Genomic DNA, 15,552 nt, shown 5'->3' on the forward strand with positions numbered 1-15,552 from the left:
GATCGTATCATTTGTCTGGTTAGTTGACGTTCAACAATCTGACACTGGCTATGAGTAACATAGTCTCGGGATTCAGCAGGTAATTTCCACTCACAACTCACGAGCACATCATCCCACGGGATGGAACGGGATCTGCTCCTCACACGGGGGCGTCTCACTTGCACATCCACCGTGTATTAGGAACATCTTCAGTACGATATGTGCGTAAGGCGCCCTGTGTGAGGAGCAGATCCGATCTCCTACGGGATTGCTCAGATATATACGTATACTGGTGGTGGAGGACTGGCCGACACGCCGACGACTGGGACTCTGCCCTCTGAGATTGGGAGTCAATCCGGGCGGCTGACACCGCCTCAACCTCAATCAATATTCCTTGCCATTAATATATAATTTCTTAATTCTTGGAATTTTCATTACTTAATTTATATTAATTATTTATTAATAAAAAAAGTTTATATGTGATCTCTTCTTTTTTCTTCACTCTTCACTCTACTGAATAAGTCTTCCCTTTTGGTCTATGCTCATGTTCACCCGCCGATTTGAGGGCGTCTAATCTAACATGTCACGGCGAGCTACTGCTCCCTACTTCTTCCGTTTTCTCTTTCTTACCTTCCTTTTCTCTTGTCTTTCCCGCTGTGGAGCTGCTGAGTTTGATATCCTACTCAAATTCAAAGCCGCTCTTCATTCTTCTGATACGCATGCTTTTCATTCATGGATACCGGGAAATGAACCCTGCAACTTCACCGGAGTTTTATGCGGTTCCGATGGATCCGTGACGGAAATCAATTTGCCCAATCAGCGTTTGGTCGGAGTCCTTCCACTCGATTCCATCTGTCAGCTTCCATCCCTGCGGGTGCTCTACCTTGGAAACAATTTCCTCCACGGACCCATTACACAGGACTTGAACAACTGTACTAGACTGCAGCATTTGGATCTCGGTTTCAATTTTTTCTCCGGAAGGGTGCCCGATCTCTCCTCTCTCAGCAAATTAGAGCTCCTCAGTCTAAATGCCAGTGGATTTTCGGGTCCTTTTCCATGGAAATCACTAGAAAACCTGACCAATCTAGCCTTCTTGAGTCTCGGAGACAATCAATTCGATGCGAGTCCTTTCCCATTGGAGGTTCTGAAGCTCCGGAAGCTGCACTGGCTCTACCTCTCGAATTGCAGTCTCCAAGGACAAATTCCAACAGGTATCGGGAATCTCGTCCTGCTCACAAACCTAGAACTCTCCAGCAATGATTTAATCGGTAATATTCCCGCCGATATCGTGAATCTTAAAAATCTCACGCAGCTTGAGTTATATGCCAATGGATTGACCGGAAACATTCCAGTCGGGTTCGGAAAGCTCACCAGTCTCCGTAACTTCGACGCTTCGACTAACAATCTCGAAGGAGATCTCTCGGAACTCAGGTCCTTGACGCAGCTCATCTCTCTCCAACTCTTCGAGAATAATTTTTCGGGAGAAATCCCGAAAGAGTTTGGGGATTTTAAGTATCTCGTGAATTTGACGCTTTACCGGAACAACTTAACTGGTACTCTTCCTCAGAGGCTTGGTTACTGGACGGACTTCGATACCATCGATGTCTCTGAAAATTATTTGACGGGTCCGATTCCGACTGATATGTGCAAGAATGGCAAATTGAAAGTCTTGCTCATGCTGCAGAACAAGTTTACCGGAGAAATTCCGGCCACTTATTCGAATTGTTCGACTCTAACTCGTTTCCGAGTAAGCAATAATTCCCTTTCTGGCAGTGTCCCTGCTGGAATATGGGGTTTGCCCAACCTCAACATCATCGATTTCGCTATGAATCACCTGGAAGGAGCCATTACGTCCGACATCGCGAATGCCAAAGCACTCTGGCAAATATACATCGCAAATAATAGATTTTCAGGTGAATTGCCGTCCGAAATTTCAGAAGCGACGGCTGTGGTTTCTATTGACTTGAGTTCTAACAATTTCTCAGGTGACATTCCGCTTACTATCGGAAAATTAAAGAAGCTCAACATTATTCAACTGCAGGATAACATGTTTTCTGGTAGAATACCCGATTCGTTAGGTTCATGCGTTTCTCTGAACGTCATAAATTTCGCCAATAACTCGCTCACCGGTCAAATTCCATCGACACTGGGTGCATTACCCTCCCTGAACTCGTTAAACCTATCGAATAACCAGCTAACGGGATCAATTCCGGCGAGTCTATCTTCTCTTAAGCTTAGCCTTTTCGATGTGTCACACAACAGGTTAACGGGATGCATACCGCAATCTCTTGCGCTGGAAGGTTATAACAGCAGCTCCGCTGGTAGCCCCGGACTCTGTGGTTCGAACAATGGCTGCTATGGTCCTTGTGCGTCAGATTCTGGTAGTTCAGTGGGGCTTCTTACACCTCTATTTTGTTTTGTAGCAGGAATTGGTGTGTTGATAGCGTTGCTTGGGTGTTTTATTTTCATAAAAAGTAAGAGACGAAATGATGAACAAGACCGTGCATTGTCAAAAGACTCCTGGAATGTAAAATCATTTCGTGTGTTGAATTTCAACGAAGAAGATATATTGAATTCGATAAAAGAGGAGAATTTGATTGGGAAGGGAGGGTCTGGAAACGTTTATAAGGTGATTCTGGGTAACGGAAAGGAGCTGGCGGTAAAACACATATGGAACTCAAAATCCGAGGGCCGAAAAAGCCAGAGTAGTAGCACGGCGATGCTGAAGAAGAAGAGATCAGGAAATCCGCCGGAATTCGACGCGGAGGTGACGGCACTGAGCTTGATACGACACGTCAACGTGGTGAAACTGTATTGCAGCATAACCAGTGAAGATTCGTGTCTGTTGGTGTACGAATTCCTGCCCAACAGAAGCTTGTGGGACAGATTGCACACGTGTCAACTGATAGAACTCGATTGGAATACACGTTACGAGATCGCGATCGGGGCGGCGAAGGGATTAGAGTATCTGCATCACGGTTACGAGCGTCCCGTCATACATCGTGACGTGAAATCCAGTAATATATTGTTGGACGAGTTTCTAAAGCCCCGAATCGCCGATTTCGGACTCGCAAAGATCGTGCACGCAAGTGGTGGTGGTGGGAGCGATTCGAGTCGGGTCATCCCGGGAACGCACGGTTACATCGCTCCTGGTAAAGTATTTTAGTTAACCCTATATTTGGTTTCTGTTTAGTTTTTAGCTTCTACCTAGTATGGGTATGGGTATACAGCATACAGTATAAAACTATTATATCAATCGCTATTAATTATTTAATTACATGAGGAAGGTCGGCCTCAAATCAAAAGAATGTATTCGTACTTTGACACCGTCAGATTGGCATCCATGGTGCGTGCGGACCAACTTACATATTTGGTGGATTGGTGCAGAATACGCATATACGTGCAAAGTGAACGAGAAGAGCGATGTGTACAGCTTTGGAGTGGTTTTAATGGAGCTGGTGACGGGAAAGAAGCCAATAGAGGCGGAATACGGAGAGAACAAGGACATAGTGCAGTGGGTATATAGCAGTGCGGGGAGCAGGGAGAGCATGACAGAAGTGGTGGACGAAAGGATCCCCCAAGGGTTCAAGGAAGATGCGGTGAAGGTGTTGAGAATAGCGATTCGTTGCACAGCAAGGCTTCCGGTGCTGAGACCTTCCATGAGGACGGTGGTTCAAATGCTGGAGGACGCTGAGCGACGTCAATTGGTCAGCTTTGCCATTGCTGAAGATGACCGTACTCACGACGGAGTTCACACTGAGGACAAGAAAGTGGACCACATCGATCAGTGGCCCTGATGTGGAAAGTTGTCCTTTAACTAGTTTTTTTTTTTTTTTTTTTTTGTGTTATTTGATCGGTTCAGGTGGGAATTAATTAAAGCTCTACGTCTGTCTCTACCTTGTTTTCCTCCTAGCTAGCTCCTTTTAATTTCTACTTGCTTTAAAGTGCTTCATTTCGAGCGGCAGTCGGCAGGTATGAACTATTGAGTATCATCATCTAGTATATATTATGACGGAGGCTATACTTAATTACTCGCGATAGAAAGTAGCACATGTACGTAGCATACATTTCGAGCGGGAGATGTTCAGTCAATGTGCAAGTGCCAGAAAACCTTATTGTCTCGCTCCTTACAAATTGCAATGGATAACAAAGCCAGATCAAACTTAATTAGCGTCATAACAGGATGATGCAGCCATGTTCTCCACGACTCTGATCTTCTACTACTATGTCAAAATGAAGACATGCAATGCAATGTATTGGTTTTGCTGGTGCAAATTGATTTTTATATATTGATTTCTTAGGATCATTGTTTGTAAAGTTAATTTGAAAATGAAACCGTTTTTCTTGTATAAGTCATAAGGTCAGTGGTTCAATTGTCTTGATCAAATGTATATCGTAACTAAACAATAAAATTGGGCATATCTCTAATGTTATTTATTCATTGTATTAAATAAAATATAAATATAACAAATAATACATTTTTTTATAATTAATAATAGAAATTATTCAAATACAAGAGAGAAAATTCATGAACAGTACTCTAAACTTTGGGGGTTGTGTTGTCAGTTTCCAAATTTCAAAACGTGTCTCTGCAATATCTTGAACCTTCAAATTGTGTCTATCTAATAAGTTCCTAGCGTAAGTTGATTGTCAATCAACGCCATTACGTGACATTAGTTGTGCATTATATAATTTTAAAATGGCAATATTTTCTTTTATGATATTTTTCTAACCATTTTACCATTTTGTCTAAGTGTTAAAAGAAGGAAAGGGTTATGAAACCAAACCTGTAATCATTTGATCATTGAACAGGGGAGCTTGAAAAGGGGAGCACAACAGTCGATCGGTGTTTGGTTTCGTAACCCTTCTCCTTTCCTTCTTCTAACACTTAGATGAAATGGGTAAAATGGTCAGAAAAATATCATAAAGGGTAATTTTGTTATTTTGAAATTATTTACTATGCCCCTTATGTCACTTGACGGTGTTGACTAATGGTCAACTAATGATAGGGATCTGTTACACACAATTTGAAAGTTCAAGGTACTGTAAAGACACGTTTTCAAGTTTGCAAACTGACTTGGCACAACCCCAAAGTTAAGAAGAATTAACATTTGAACCATAATCCATCAGTAATCAGGTCAAATGATTCAATAATTCAACTTATTGGACACTAGGTCATTAACAGATTCATTTTTTTTTTATTGTAGATAAATTAAATGAGTTAGCAATGAAACTAACTTAGAATTATAGTCGAGTAAGGCTATCAATGGACCAGATATTGGTCCAACTTGACTCGGTCCAATGTGAATCCATTACAGATGAGCAAGGTCCAATTCAATAAGTACTTAGACCATTAAGTTTGAACTGATCCAATTCAATGTGTCTTATTGAAATGTCCAATTTGTGCAAATTGGTTTTAATTTAAATTGGGTCCAATCTAAATTTGGTCTACCAACACCCCAACTTTAATCTTTTGTCAATAGATTGGATATTGATTCAACCTGACACAATCCAATATAAATTCTTTATGGATGGACCAATCCAATAAATACTTTGGACTATTAAATATGGAGTGGCCCAATTCAATATATTTTATTGGACCATCCAACCCATTCAAATTGATTTTGATTTGGATGGATCAATCCAAACCCAGCCCATTGACACCACCCTATAACCGGTGATGGGCCAAACAGTCCAATAGATTACAAACACTAGTGACGATCAAGAAAAAAGTGTGAAGGTTTAGGAGTATGCATACAGAAAGAAAAAAAAATGGCGTTACAAAAAATAGAAAAAAAAAAGCCTTGGAATTGTTATTCCATGAAAAACTTTGGCCCAGTAAAAGGAAAATAAAATACATGCATGCATGAAATGAACTTTCACTTTAATTCTCCTTGATTGTCTTAACACAATTGGGTTCAATTGGACTGGTCAAATCGACATTTGGCGAGAGCATACTTGGAACAATAATTGATGAAGTGTGGAAGATGCGTGAGAACTGTTCTTTCATTTTTCTATTTTTGTAAGCAAAGATATAAGCTACTATTTGGAGATTCCATGTCGTATTTGCTCCACATTCTACGTATTCTACCAAGACACTAAGGGCATGATAATTAAAGTTGATGACGGGTAATTTGGCCGACCCGTTATTATGTAGACATGTGCAATGACCCAATGATCCGATGATTGGATGACATCTCAGTATTTCTGTACATTTCAATAGGCCAGGTTAGTTCGGGCATCTCAGTCAAGACCAAGCAGTTTGTGCTGTTCCGACCTGTCGAGGTGTCACATAGTCCTCTTTTAAAAGATAGTCAGCCATTTTTGACCTTTTTGGGATCACACCACATGTCAACAAGCCTTACCCTTTTCTCGCCTGGATCGGACATACTTGATAAACCTTATTAATTCACACGAAGTCCATCTCCATGTGCAAAATGAACTCTTGGTTATGCGGACCGGAGATCTCGGATATGTTTCGTGAGGCTTACGACAGCTTGCCTATATAAAGGCATCACCTCCAGACTCACAAAGTACATACAATTCAGCTCTCACTTGCTATTATTGTCAAAGCAAAATCAGCTCACTACAACACTCTTTGCTAACTTAAGCATCAGATTGCCCACACTGGGTAAAGAACCCTGGGACCTCTGATACTTTCTTGTAGATCAACCAGGTGGCCTCACTAGCCCGATGTCTGAGCCATCCTCCAGTAGGGAGCACCAGACCGCACATCATTAATTGGTGCCACCTGTGGGAATCGCTACAAAAAGCCTAGTTCTCACCATTTCTTTTCAATTTATTGATCCATGGCATCTACTAGCAACAACTAGCCCGCAAACGTCAACAACAACGATATGCAAGTTACGAGGGGGTTGAGGGGTCTAGAGTAGCCTATTATCAACCCAAAAGTCCAATTTGTGACAATCGGGCAATTCACAATGCCATTGACCCTACCCGATTTGCAACCAATGCCGAACCCGGCCTTCCCATTGCACCAGGTGAATGCCTCTCCCCACGGTAGAGTCATCAGCAGTTCCCACAGGGATCAATCCGAGGCAGTTCTACGAGTTGGTGTGGTACATCCATAGTATGAAAATGCAAATGTGGGTGTGGGAGGAGAGGTTTGGCGCCTTCATGCGACCACAACAACAACCATAGCAGTCGCAACCATTCCAGCAAAACTTCAACCAACAAAACGAGAACAACCAGAGTAACCAACAACTAGGCAACCAACAGCTTGATGTCAGACACTAGGACCAGGTTCCGGACCCACCTTGTCGTCCTGACAACCGAAACCAGGTTCCAGGAGAAGAAAATAGCAAAGCCATGGCACCAATTGGCACGGAAGGGAACAACACCACCCAGGTTCGAAGAAGAGACATCGCAGATGTTTGCGTCGTGGCACCGGAAAGAGCAATATCGTGCCCACCAGTAGCAAGGAAGTTGAGAAGGAGAAAAAGGGTGAGGTTAGCTCGATGGTTGCGCATCTAGCAATATCACGCATGACCTAGCCCTCACCCATGGCACTAGAGATTCTTATGGCCCTGTTGCCTAAAAACTTTAAAGCCCCAAGTTGGAATCCGATGGAACAACCAACCCGATTGATATGATACTAAAACTAGGGTTGAGCAAAGAAATTAAAAAATCGAACATATATATATATATATAGCATTATCTACTAACAACAAATGGGACATTTCAGTTCGACAATTTGAGAGTGTTCAGACTGTCGAACTGAGTCTGGCAGTGGGAATGCATCCTGACCGTGAATTGATGTTAAATTCACGGGTAGGATGTGGTTTATAAGGGGGCAGAGGGCTAGGGGGCGCTGGAATTCAGAATTCCGCATCGTGTGTTTTCATACTTTTCCCCTTTTTTTTTTAATTTTCTCTTTCTTTCCCTCTCTCTCTCTCTTGAGCTCTCTCTCTCGGACTCTCACTCTCTGTCTCTCTCACTTACTCACTACTCAGTCTAGTCCTCTTCTCTTCCTATTATTTCAGGTGTTCAGCCAAAGCCAATCAATCCTTAGGCTTCAGCTAGGAATGTCACTCCCTTTGTTCCTCTTTCATTCTCTTCTTTTCTCTCTCCCACTCAGCACGATGCACTATCGCCGCACCAAGATCCGACACACCTGGGGATCTAATTCATTCATCATGCATCCACGCCAGCTATCCAAATGTCTGTCTCCTCATGCTCTCCACCGACACCGACTCCACCAGGACTGCCAACAACCTCGCACGAGCGGCCGTAACTGTTAGTCTCTCCCGTGCTCAGACCGTCTCCGGCTACATTGCCCGCTTCACCAAGCTCCATGGCAGGAGCAAGAGGCAACAAGGCGCACTGCATGGTTATGTGGAGCAGCTATCAGACTTAGTGGACGAGTTGTGCGAGATGCTTGTAGAGCTCCGGCATTTGAGACGCGCATTGTTCGGGACTCACAGTTCTCTTTTTTTTTTTAGGGCATAAAAAAACCAAAACCCAAACCACGGTTAACCGGTTGGCCGATTAATCGATTGCATCGGTTCGGTTTTGGTTCAATTAAATATAAAAACCGAATAAATCGGCTTGATCTAAGAAATCACCCGACGGTTTGGCTAACTAAACCGTGAACACCCCTAACTGAAACCTAAGAAAATTGCACGAAATTGGATAACACGTCCCAAAAACTTTTAGATTTTATTTATGATACTGAAAAGATATAATATAAAAAAAAATTATAACCAATCAAGTAGCATAATAACCAGTGAGGTACTATTTAGGTTAAAAGACTTGAAGCTCCCTTATCTTTTTAAAATGGACTTAAGCCTCCCTAATCTGTTTACATGTGACCTTATGTTTGGATGAATTTTTTTTTAAACTCAGTTTTGCCCTTTTTGCATGGGAAATCATATACTGTAAAATAAATTATTTCTTTTTGCTGAAATTCAACCAAGTCTGATTTATTAGTGCAAGAAAAAGAAGTGAATACCGAGAAATTCCAGGTTGCAACCTAGGAATGATTCAGAACAGGTTGCAATGGAGAAATTTCAACTTGTTCAATCAAGTTCCATCTTCAGCAGTGGTAATAGGGAAGAAGGGAGAGAAGGAAAGAGAGAAAGGAGGACGAGAAAGAGATAAAAAGGATATTTGGAAGATTAATAAAAAGAGAAACGAGAAAAAGGGGGCGGAGGAGCGTTCGTTGATTGAACTTTGTTCAAAACAGAGTAGTTGCAGAAAATTTAAATCTTACACAACTTTTTATCTTAATTAGATTAAGAAAAGAATTTATCCTTTTTCTAATTTTTTTTTTCTTCAAAACCGGTGTAAACACTTGTTTCCAGGGGTGCAATTTTTCCGAATTAGGGTTAAGATGTTGTCAAAGTTTTAATAAACCCAATCCGAAACCCGAATCCGAAACAGTATAAACTATTAGCTCGGGCCAACCCGACTTACACCCCTACTTGTTTCCTTTGCAGGGGCTTTAAGAAAGAAATTGTCTTTTCTATGTATCTCCACTTCTTTGTTTTCCCAGTGTTTGTTTTTTTTCATATTTCTCGTATGATGAAATCGTTGATTGGCATCCGTAGTAGAAAAAGGAAAAGGGTTCCGGTAATGAAAGCAAGGACATTACAAGTCTTGCTTGTAGCAGAGGGAGCTCAGAGAAGTCATGGAATTCTCTGTAACCATTGGAATTCGATTTTCAGACATAAGACTAATAGAAGTAGTAAGTGACCAGTTATGATTGGACCGGTTGGACAAGCAAAGCCCAGCCTATCATAATCCACCGGGGATCCGCTACCCACAACTTGTTCCCCCATATCTACTCATAGAGTACTATCATCGTGTATTGGAAACCTCTCTCCATGAATAATAAGGGAGATATATTCAATGAGCAGCTATAATGCCTTGTGGGTAGAAATGCGGGAACAGTTTGTGGGTAGTAGATCCGAGCCCAATGCGGCTGGTTGCAGCATTGCCACACCTTTGCGAGTCAAAAAACATCATGTCATTGGTAACAAATCCTCCATCCCCACCACCCAGCACAGACGATGAGCCCAGGCTGTTGGTTACGTTTTTCTTATGACTTGTGACAACAACGAAAGATATTTGCGCTCTTTCCCTACGTGTAAGCAAAAGTGTAGCCTGACCAATTATTGCCTTTAAGAATTTTCCTTAGATTATATTTTGTTTGAAGGAAAAGATAGGGAAAGGAAGGGAATGGCCAAGAAACCTATACAAGCTTTGTAAAGGTTCCCCTACCTTTTCCTTTCGTTCCCCACTCTTTCCTTTAGGCTATGTTTGGTTTGAAGGAAAAGGTAGGGAAGGGAGGGAAAGAAAGGGAAACCTATACAAGGCTTGTAAAGGTTTTCCTACCTTTCCCTACCTTCTCCTTCAAACCAAATATAGCCTTAAACCAAATGCATCCTTAAGGATTTCACTTACTATAAAACTCATATTTCTAATATTTTCTTTTCTTTTCCTTTCCATTTTTTTCTTCTTTTAGGGGAGAAGAGGTCCTGGGATGCTAACTAAACCTATGCAATCTATTTGATTATTCAAAGTATCTATATGGGACAAGGAGATTTTGCTTGTTATGTCTTGTTTATTCACAATATAAATCCCAATCTATATCTATATTTACATCTATCTATATCTATATCTATACAATTATAAAAGTATGAATGAGTTATTGGGTTTCTATATATTTCTTCACTAAAATACCCCACATCTTGAATGTGGTTCATTTTCATTTAGAGGGCATAAAATGTAATTAAAATAATACTATTAAGTACACTCAATTACCTTCATCTCACATTTAAGACATTAAAGAAATCTCTCTCTCTCTCTCTCTCTCTCTCTCTCTCTCCTTGAATCCAACATTTATACTTTTGTTTCTCATCATTAAGTTTCACTAATAAATCTATATACAATAACTATTAATACAATGAAATTTTATATTTTTAAAATAAACCTAGAAATAAAATCATATTTTCCATCTAGGTTGGGTCAAATGGATAATTCCATGATGTCATAAATAAATAATACAAATTTAGGAATATAAAAAAACAAAGATATAGAAAATAAGGAAATTTTGAAAAAATGGACACATTTCTATTATTATATATTTGTAATATAAAAAATGAGTATGATAAAAGAGACATAATTTTATTAAAGACGAACTTAGAATATGCGACTTAAAACTAATGGGAAATGAAATCATTTTCCTATCTAGGGGGTGGATTAGTGGTTGAACCTTTCATGTCAAATGGGTTATCTCGTGATGTATAATTAAAAATAAAATTTTTAAAATAGAATAATACAAAAAATATGAAAGAATTTTGGGAACATCTATAATATTATATATTAATCATATAAATAAAAATAAGTATGATAAACAATAATTATTTTATCAATGATATAAATGAAATGCAAAATTTAAAAACTAGTCTTGAAAATGAAACCATTTTCATATCTCGATGGTAGGTCAACGATCTAACCTTCTAGGTCAAATGGATGAATCTATATTCAAACAATATACTGAAATTGCATTTCCTCCTGGTAATTAAGTAACTTTTATTATGTAATGAATTAAATAATAAAAATAAAAATATAGATTGTTATATAAATTTTATAGAAAAATTTAAACATGCATTAATATTATATATTCTTCATATTAAATGAAAGTATGTTTGAGAAAAAATGAGAATTATTGTTAGTAAAGATAGAAATGGCTAAAAATGCAAAAAAAAAAAAAGAATCAATATCAACCTTATCCCATTTTCCTAGTTAAATAGGTTATGAGTTAAATCAGTAAGGTCATTTGGTTGTTGACCAAGTCAATGATTTTCTTTTTGCAATAAAAAGGTTTAGGCTAAAACATACTCAAAAAATATGTCTAGTTGACGAACTTTTCTTTGTTCAATGAATTCTAATAAAAACACTAAAATATCATTATCGTTTGAAACTGCCACATGCATGTTTACTATTTGGACATAAAATTTACATCTATTTCGGATTTAATTTCTTTCTAATTAGGAGTGCAACTTGGGTGAATTGGGTAGGGTTGAGAATCATCTAAGCAGAATCCTAAGAATCAGGCCTTTGGGTTTGGGCTTAGCCTGATCTTAGGATTAGTTTGAGTTTTTGAACCTAGGCCCAATCTGAGCTTAACCCAACATAATCAGGCTGAGCTCAAACAAGCATCACCTACTTTGAAAGATTTATAGAATGTGTTCTACACATATATACATGTATATAAATAATTAGAAAAATCGAATGCATAATATATACATATTTATACATGGGTTTGAGCCGTAGGTTGATATATGTATGTGAGATTCACACTTTTTGTTTTATTTGCACTCATTAGTAGTTTATTTCAAAAACTGACACAAAATTTGCACTGACTTATTTCTACCCTCGCTCTCTCTTATACATGTTGGGAACCACATTTATACTCCTCCCAAGGAGACAACCTTTGATGAGGGTGGATTTGGCCCTCCAATGACATTGTGACACATTGCACCTCAGAATAAATAGGCGACACCCGGAACCACTCAGGCAACAATTTGCCAAGTTGATGGTGTCCAACCTGGCGGCCTGCCCCAGGAATGAGCTGGCGGCCTGGCCTAGGTGCCGACGTTGTGGCCTACGAGATGTGCTTGCCGACAAATTCGACATTCATACCCCACGATCCTTGGAGGTTGGCCCACGTTCCGGAAGATGGTCAACGTGCATGGCAATTACCTTTGAGGATCTCAGACCAGTGAGACACGACCTCCCAGAGATCTCAGAGGCAGTACATGAGCAAGGCCTATATAAAGGCACCAACCCCAATGACAGGGGGGGCAAGCAAGCAAGTAAGCAAATTCTAGCTCTCATACTGTGTGACAAATTGCACCTCAGAACAAATAGGTGACACTCGAAACCACTTAGACAACAATTTGCCAAGTTGATGGTGTCCAACCTGGCGGCCTGCCCCAGGAATGAGCTGGTGGCCTGGCCCAGACGCCGACGTGGTGGCCTACGAGACGTGCTCGCTCATAAATTCGGCATTCATACCCCACGATCCTTGGAGGTTGGCCCTCATTCCGAAAGATGGTCAATGTGCATGGCAATTAACTTCGAGGATCTCAGACCAGTTAGACACGACCTCTCGGAGATCTCAGGGGCGGTACATGAGCAAGGCCTATATAAAGGCACCAACCCCAATGACAGGGGGGGCAAGCAAGCAAGTAAGCAAATTTTAGCTCTCATATTGTGTGATTTTTAGCTCACTGTCTACTATGAGAGTACTGACTTAAGCATCAGAGCGACCTCACCGGGTTATCCATCCCAGGTCCTTTGACATTTGGTTCCTTGTAGGCCTCTAAAGAGCAACGAAACTCATCAATCCAACTCGGCACCTGGTCAGCCCGACACCTCATACGTAGCTCGACACCTAGGTAGCTCAGCACCTCATAGGCAACTCGGCACCTAGTAAGCCCGGCACCTCACAGGCAGCTCGCCACCTGGTCAGTTCGGCACCTCATAGGTAGCTCAGCACCTCATAGGCAACTCGGCACCTAGTAAGCCCGGCACCTCACAGGCAGCTCGCCACCTGGTCAGTTCGGCACCTCATAGGCAGCTCGGCACTATAATCATCTTGCCACCTAGCCTGCCCAGCTTGACTCAGCTCGGCAGCCAAAGTTCTCCACTTCGGCTTGAGTCATCGGCCACTTGGAAGTAGACCAAATGACGAGGTACTTAGCATAAAAAATTCACACTCCACCAAAAATTGATTCATCAATTGGCGTCGTCTGTGGGAAACGCTACAAAACGCTTTCTCATCCTCTAAAAGGCTAAGTCATCTTCTTCCAGAAAGCTAAGTCTTCATTTTTTAGAAACTAAAGCTCTCGCTTTATAGTTTCCATTTTTTTATGAACTCAAAGACTATGCAGGAAGTTGATAGCTAACAGACTAAGCAGCTCTACCAACTTTATTTCAACTCAGATAAAGCCTCATCTGTCCTCTTCGCGAGGTCCCCTCTACAAAGATAAGCTCTTCGTGGCTTTCGCGGGAGTTGGCGGCCACCAGACTACATGGACGCCCTTGCAGGTTGAGCCATCCAAGGCTCCCGTGCGAGCTGGTGACCTAAAGTCAGAAGTGCTGCCCCCGTAGGTCAAGCTCCAAGTAGCTTCTTGTAGGAGTGGGTGACTGGCGTCACGAGGCTAATGTAGTGCAGTCATAATACTAAAGTACCGAACTGGCGAAGACCTCGATACCACATAAGACCTAGTTGCCACTTCGGCATGGGCAAAATCAAGGAGAGTGGACTACGAGTCACTCCCCAAGCTTAAGGGCTAAAATACCACATAAGACCTAGTCGTCTCTTCGGCATGGGCAAGATCAAGGAGAGTGGATTACAAGTTGCTCCCAGAAACTAAGGGCCAAAATATCGAACTAGAGAAGACCTCCTCAACACATAAGACCCGGTCGCCTCTTCGGCATGGGCAAAATCAAGGAGCGGACTATGAATCTCTCCCAGAGCCTAAGGAATTGAATCGACACTTACGAAATCATCGAATTATTCATTCCGGGCCAAAAATAGAAATCTACTCCCTTCGCCGAGATACTTTTAGCTCGGGATTGGGGGGCGAGTGATGAGGGTGGATTTGGCCCTCCAATGACATTGTGACACATGGCACCTCAGAACAACTAGGTGACACCCGGAACCACTCAGGCAACAACTTGCCAAGTTGATGGTGTCCAACCTGGCGGCTTGCCCCAGACACGAGCTGGCGGCCTGCAAGACGTGCTTGCCGACAAATTCGGCATGCATACCCCACGATGCTTGTAGGTTGGCCCTCATTCTGAAAGATGGTAAACTTGCATGGCAGTTACCTCCGGGGATCTCGGACCAGTTAGACACGACCTCCTGGAGATCTCGGGGGCGGTACGTGAGCAAGGCCTATATAAAGGCAACAGTCCCAATGACAGGGGGCAAGCAAGAAAGTAAGCAAATTCTAGTTCTTATATTGTGTGATTTTTAGCTCTAAGTCTACTATGAGAGTACTGACTTAAGCATCGGAGCGACCTCGCTGGGTTAGCCACCCTGGTCCTCTGATATTTGATTCCTTGCAGGTCTCTAAAGAGCAATGAAGCTCATCAATCCAACTCGGCACCTAGTAAGCCTGGCACCTCACAGGCAGCTTGATACTATAGTTAGCTCGCCACCTAGCCTACTCAGCTTGACTTAGCTCGGTAGCCAAAGTTCTCCATTTCGACTTGAGTCATCGGCCACTTGGAAGCAAACCAAATGACGAGGTACTTAGCACAAAAAATTCACATTCCACCAAAAATCGATTCATCTACCTTCATACCTTGGGTTTCTCTCTCATATAGAATAGGGATCATTCATTCATTGGAAACAAATAAATTGGAGTACAAAACATAAGTAAGCTAGAATTTGCATTTCCATTGCAAACAAATGAAACCTTATGAATAAGGTTGGCTTGAATTGGTAACAAAAATTGGTTCTTGAAAGGCCAAGAGTACGCTAAAAGTTATTATCTGGAGGGCAAATTAGGTGGGGGTGGGGGTGTGTGGGGT

The 15,552-nt window shown here is 41.5% G+C and overlaps 1 protein-coding gene across 1 annotated transcript; it reads left to right on the forward strand.

Moving 5' to 3' along the window:
* Positions 1-373: 373 nt before the first annotated feature.
* On the forward strand, positions 374-3,875 carry LOC148851281 (receptor-like protein kinase 7). The gene is made up of 2 exons (XM_088943563.1): positions 374-3,131; positions 3,367-3,875. Exons 1-2 carry the CDS (start codon positions 560-562, stop codon positions 3,774-3,776), a joined length of 2,982 nt encoding a protein of 993 aa, XP_088799689.1. The 5' UTR covers positions 374-559; the 3' UTR covers positions 3,777-3,875.
* Positions 3,876-15,552: the final 11,677 nt, after the last annotated feature.

Source organism: Nelumbo lutea, chromosome 5 (genome assembly GCF_056320005.1).
Source record: "Nelumbo lutea isolate HS-2025 chromosome 5, American lotus-T2T, whole genome shotgun sequence".
Lineage (NCBI taxonomy): Eukaryota > Viridiplantae > Streptophyta > Magnoliopsida > Proteales > Nelumbonaceae > Nelumbo > Nelumbo lutea.